At 41.9% G+C, this 6340-nt stretch overlaps 1 protein-coding gene across 6 annotated transcripts in view; it reads right to left on the reverse strand.

The window, feature by feature from the left end:
* Window positions 1-298: 298 nt before the first annotated feature.
* ASXL2 (additional sex combs like transcriptional regulator 2) overlaps window positions 299-6340 on the reverse strand; it is a 109421-nt gene continuing 103379 nt past the window's right edge. For 5 of the 6 annotated variants that reach the window (XM_010840578.1, XM_010840577.1, XM_010840581.1 and 2 more), the window contains one exon: window positions 299-6340. In XM_010840578.1, the coding sequence (XP_010838880.1) occupies window positions 4431-6340 (1910 nt within the window). In that variant the 3' untranslated portion in view covers window positions 299-4430. The other variant, XM_010840582.1, reaches the window with a different exon arrangement.

Here is a 6340-nt window from a genome sequence, read left to right on the forward strand (position 1 = left end):
CAAGGGTGAGAGCACAGAGACAGACAGACTGGGAGGACTTAACGTTTAGTAATTCACTACAGTTCTGAAAGAAACACACTACCCTGATTTATCACAAATTTCTCACTTGACTCTCTTCTGTGCAGTCTGTTGGTAATCTTCCAATAGTAGTATAAGGCAACACCTGAGGGCCCTCACCCACACCACGTTCACATGGATGTCAGACCTCAAGATGCATCAAAAACTCCACGGGTGTTCATTTTCACTTTAATTATCTTTTACTTAATAATAAAATGAAAAATAAGAATATATGAATACATACAATCTATATACATATATTTATTGCAAATACTTAAAATTCTCATGTAAAATGATTTTTCTATACTTGTGAAAAAATATGTTTTTAAATGGTGTTGACACCAACTTCTCTGTACATACCCTCAATTCCAATGTTAACAATTCCTTTAAAAAGGCAAGACACAAAAGTTTAGCATTTACCAAACCAGTCTCTACAAACCTTTAAGCCAGAAGGAAAAAAAATAGCTCGTGGTAAATAAGTCAATTTTCTTTTAAAATAAAAAATAAACTCCAAAACTTCCCCTTATTGCATTTTTTTTGGGGGAAATAATCTGAGTATCTTTGAGTAACTTTCTTTGAAATAATTTGTGCCTTAACAGTGAGGTCCTACATTAAACATACCTTATATGAGAAATTCAAAGTCTTCCACTGTCACTTTTTACATAGATATTAAAATATATATTACTTAAAATATATTACTGGAAAGCTATTTTTTAAAATTGATCTTTAATAGTTGTATCAAATGTAAAGCATTAAAAAAAATAAAGTAACCAAGAATCTATGAAGCTCTTCAACTTTAGGAACTGTTTTACCTATTGTTCTCGAAATTTCAATAGGTTACGTAGGTATTGAAACACGGTAGGAAAGATCCCTGCTTATTACCATATTTCTCAGAGTCTCTTTGGACTATTCTACGAATTGAGCTGAAAGCTACCCTTGGCCAAGTTTTTTTTTTCTTACTTAGCATATTGTTGTAATGAAATGGGGAGACTTCTCTCCTTGCTGTGAATTGAAATCCCTAGGTCGCAGAGAAAACCCTAGTACTGCTTACTGACAGAGCTCTAAACAGTGATGTCATGACCAGAGAAGACCCCCTCATTTTAACAAATAATTTCACCCAAGAGGCCTTCAGGACTCTTAGGTGAAGAAAGGCAGTAAGAAATCAGGATGGTAAACTACCCGATTATGAATGAGTTTATGCCTTCACCCGGAAGGCAGTAAGGTCTTCTTCTGTTTAAATTTGGGATATCTACACTGTGTGCCTTCCCAGCCCATATAAGTATGCTTCCCCGCCGCAAGAAAAATGTCCCGTCTGCCAGGTCCAATATTTAAAAAATGTTACATGGGGTACTACAGACAGCTTCAGTATCTTCAACATGGGTTATTATGTAGGGCAAACAACTTCAGGTTATTTGGCCTTTTGTTTGTTTAATAGGAGGAAGAATTTTAATAAAAAAATCTTTAAGATTCAGGGAGCCTTCTCTACTAGACAACTTAGAATATTCGTCAGTGAGACTGAGATGATAGATACATCATTAATGCCATCTCCCCAAGGTGACCCGCCAAAGTGGAAGGTTATCTGAAGGCAGAGACGATACCCTGGAGGCATCAGCATCAGGCAGCATGCCTGACTAGTCTCTGGAAATAGTGCAACTTAATACCATAAAAATAAGCTGAGCAGCTTATTAGACACATTCCAGACTGAACTGAAAGGTAAAGTAACTGAAAACCTAAGATTAAAAACTGCTTGAAAGGTACTGGGATATGATATTCTAGTAATTTAAAGGTTTTCTTGTTCCTACTGCTTCGTTTTTGAAACAGCCAGATTCTACTTTTTGTTCTTTCAGCTCAGTCAGCATTGTAAGATGACCTTCTACCTGACACCACTGTTTTGAAACAAACTGATAAACAGACTGCATTCAATTTTGTACCAATCTAACAGAATCTATTTTCTCATTTAGCCAAGATTGAGGCAGTACACTTAGCTGATGATTACTATTAGCTGGGGATTATTTGTAAAGAGAATCTGGTGAACGGTACTGCTTAGGGCCTCTCTTCAAGGGCCTGGGTCAAGATGAATAGGCACGATATGGTTTGCTCTCTAAATGGACCTGAAAATCCCTGATGCCTTTCCTCCTTTCCTGGTTAGTCTGTCCATCCTTTGATGAAGAGAACCATGGAGGAGAGACTATGGTAGGAAAGGCGTGAAGAAAAAAAATCCAAATTGATTGTTACAAGTTCACCGTAGGGTCAGTTCTCAAACAGTCAACCACTGCAGGCAGGCAGGCTATCCCTCAGTCCTGCCACTAAAGTGGGTAGTGAGAAAGCTGGGAACAGAGAGTTTTAACTATCATCAGGTCTTTTAAACACCCCTTGGGATTACCCAGGGCACTGACAATTTGAGAACAGAACCATGGTTTTTGATTTCTACTGGTTACTGGCTGGAGAACTTGCTCCTTATCCCTGGATCCTTGCAGATTTCTTATCTGTTAGCTATGTGTGTGCTGGAATAAAAAGGGAAGTTAGAAGAACATTAAATTGTCTTGGCTGAAATAGAACACAGATATTAATCTTCTATTTGCTTTGAACATAAAAACTCAGAAACAAACAAACAAAAAACAGAAGTAAATAGTTTCTTGTGGGGTTTTAAAGTATTGAGTGTATGTATAATTTGAGAGGTGAGATAGGGAGGGGTGGGTGGTACAATGGGGGCAAAGCTAAGATTATTACTGTCTACTTTCCCCTATTTGGAATGTAACTTAATTAAGGAGTTTAAACTGTTCTGCATTTTTTATATATCACATCCTGAATATTAAGCACGATGACTGTGCTAGGTGGCACAGACACATGTCCTTTACACACATGAAATTAGGAGATTTGAAATCAATATGCAAACGATGCACACTGACAATCCCCAACTTTTTAATACCAAATTCTGATAAATTGTATATTTATTTTCATGTTCTTTAACCATGACTTAAACACATGTATTCAAAAATTCTTCATTTACGAGACAGGATTCAACAAAAAGGAAACAAAAAAAAAGAACAAACAAAAATTTGGAGCTGATTTCTCTTCCTTTCTAGACGTTCCCTTAGTCATTCACTAAAGACCCTTTATATTAGAAACTTCTAATGTGTAGACAGCAGTAATCCAAAACAGGGGACATGTTTTCCAAAATAGGAAAATAGGAAAAAGTGTCTGACTTTTACAATGTGTATGCCACACATATATGTTCAAAGTAATATAATTAAGATGATTTCCATGCTCCTCAAATGCCTGGAGGTCAAAACAGATAAAACAGCATGGGGCAAATGTGGTTTAATGAGTTTTTCTACCTGTAGATACAGCTGACTGTAGAACATTAGGTAACAGGCTGGAGAGAATAGGGGGAGAGAGAGGGGCTACTTTGTTTCTAGTGTTAAAACTGTCTTCCAAAGTTCCTTAAATTCAGTTCAAAAATTTCTGCACCTTAACTCCGCTTACCCAACAAAACACCCTATCACTGACACTTCTCTGTTAATTTTCTACTAGTATTTCAAACTTGTTTGTAAGCTCCCATGAATGACTGAATCCTCAGAGATTATTGCTGCAATCACTGCCCTGCACAGGGGATGGTGACCTGAGGGGTCTAGTGAGGCAACTCTCTCTTCAGGGCAAGAAGTGGGAGTAGGGAACGGCAGGGCCTCACAGACCGCAAGCAGAATGCCTGGCAACAGGACTGGGCTGTGGAAACCAAGAACCAACGCAGAACTTTCAGAGTCAGAAACACTAACTATGAAATTAATGCCTTATCAAAAATAACAACTGGAGCAGGTTCCACCTAGGTAAAGGGAGTAAACCCTCAATCTAAATTCTGCAAAGGCTTAAGAATCTATATGTAAAGCCTGCAGTCAGACTGTCAAGACATAATCAACATGAACAGTCATTTCCTCAGACCATTCCTCCACTCCTTCCTTTTCCTAGCCTCTTAGGAAAGGGCAGAAGGGAAATCACTGCCTTTTACCAGGTGTGGCATTAAACTTTTCAGTCACATGAAGTGGAACAGCAATCTGAAGTCAAAGTAATACATCATTACCTAAACACCTGGAAAAATGTTAAAACAAGATGTGACATATTTACATGATTTTGTAAGTGCAAACTTGTCACAAATTCACAAAGTCTTGCTTGACTTGGACTTACTATACAAGGTGCTCTTTTTCTAAAATGTAAGATCTGTACTCTGTGTTCCTGATTAAGCAACACTTGTCTCTTAAGACAACTGAAACTGAAACCTAGTTTATTTCTATGATTCCAAAAGAACGGCAAAAACCACATCTGTCAACCCTTCCCCATTCCTGTCTCCTTTACAGACAGCTCTCCTTCTGATCTCATTACCGAACAACAAGGCAGGAGACACAGAGTTTGGAGGGGCCAATGCAATCGTCGTGGCAGAAGGCTCCGCAGCCCTTGCACATGATCATGGCTTTCAACCGGCAGTAACACTTGGAAGGCGTGTCCTCTACGCTGCTCTCCTCAGGGAAGGCCTGAACAGGAATGGTCTGGCCGCGGCTGCCGGCATTCACGGCCTGGCTGGCAGGGATGGCTGTGACAGTCACTGAAAAGGACATGACATCACCAACATTGCTAGACATCTGACTACAGTCGGGCATCCCCGGGACAGAGGAATTATGGTCCATATCTGATGAGGTGGAGACGTTGATCATGCCTCTGTAGCTTGGCCCGATCTGTGTGGGGCTCCCGTACAGCTTTGGGGTTTGCAGTGGTGGGAGGAGGAGAGATTGATGGGTAGGACTGTCTGCAGGCAGAGGAAGAGACGTAGAATTGAAAAGCTCTGGGCTGCTCCGCATGGTCTTACCTCTCACTGCATGAGCCATCTGCTTCTGTGCTGCCTGAATAAAATCTCTGGCTAGGGTCTTCTCGTCAAAGGTTTGGCCTCGAGTGAACAGGTAATTCTCCTTACTTAAAGGGGTTTGCTCAGGCACTGGTGTCTCTGCCTTCACATTCTTTTTAGCGGAACAGTCACTGGTGGACAGGGTTTCTCTACTGTGGGGTCCTAAACTTGCATCACACTTGCCAGAACTCTGAGAAGCCTGTGGCTCCTCCTTTACCAGGACAGATTCTTGCTCATCACCAGTACTTTCCTCGTCAGTATCATCTTCCTTCCCGCTGCTACTATCTCCTGCTGCATTTTTACAGTCTGTGTATCCCATTTTCAAGGCCTCAGTGGGGCTACTCAGACAAAATCGGTCTTCGGGGTTCACAGAATGGGTCCTCCTAAAGCTCTCTGTACCCCGGCCATAGGTGGAAATATTAAGTAAGTAGTGACCTGCCATCGCAGGCTTGGATGTCCTTCTGCCAGCAAAACCTAGCATGAACCTCTGGCTTGTGGAAATGTCCTCTAACGGGAAACCTGAGTAAGTAAAGTTGAACTGTGAGGGCTGCACAAATGAGAGAATGTTCTGCCTCCGAACCCTCTGGCTGAGAGTCTGAAGAATCTGATCTTGGGTGGCCTTACTGAGTCCTTCTTGGTACTGGTGTGTGTCAATGCCAGAGTCCCTTAGATCCTTACCTGAAAAGAGCTGCAGGGGTCTTGGAACCTGGGGGAGCTGCTTACTTTGCAAAGTTTTACCCAGGTGCTGTGCAGCTGGATGGGACTGTCTCTCATGAACTTCCTCTCTGGTGCTGTTCTCTGTCACGCTGGTACCTATGAGTGCTCCTACTCCCTTCTCCTCTTTTGTAGTGAGTGGAACAGTTTTCATTTCAACTTTGGTAAGAGGTTTAGGCAGAATTTGCTCCATGGGAACATCTTTGCCCTGCAGCAGCTGAGTTACCAAAGGATTATTAGCAGGGATACTAGAGCTTGGCCTTGAAATGGGTCCATTCATATGTGAAGAAGTTCCCGGAGTTTTAAGGCTAGAGGCTGCCGGCAAAGTGCTCAAGGATGGAGCTGATCCAGTAGGCGCTGTGGTTACGCTGACCTGCGGCACAGGGAGCTTCTCTAAAGTGGCTGTTGTTAACAGAGATGTTAAAGGGGAGGCAGTTGTATCCACTGAGGCGCTAGCACTTATCTCTGCTGAGGCCGGAGGATTGGGGGCATTCTTACTAGAACCTGCTTTAGGCTCCACTGCGCCAGCAGCTGCAAAATGAACAGGCGAGGCACCCATGATCAAAGCAGGATCTGCTGGAGCTGGAGGTGCTTTCTCCTGCCTACCATTACTGGGCCCTTGGGGCTGGCTGAGAGAGGCCACCGTGCCTGTTACCCTGGGGGGATTTAGTTTTT

The sequence above is a fragment of the Bison bison genome, unplaced genomic scaffold (assembly GCF_000754665.1).
Source record: "Bison bison bison isolate TAMUID 2011002044 unplaced genomic scaffold, Bison_UMD1.0 scf7180017864145, whole genome shotgun sequence".
NCBI classification, from domain to species: Eukaryota; Metazoa; Chordata; class Mammalia; order Artiodactyla; family Bovidae; genus Bison; species Bison bison.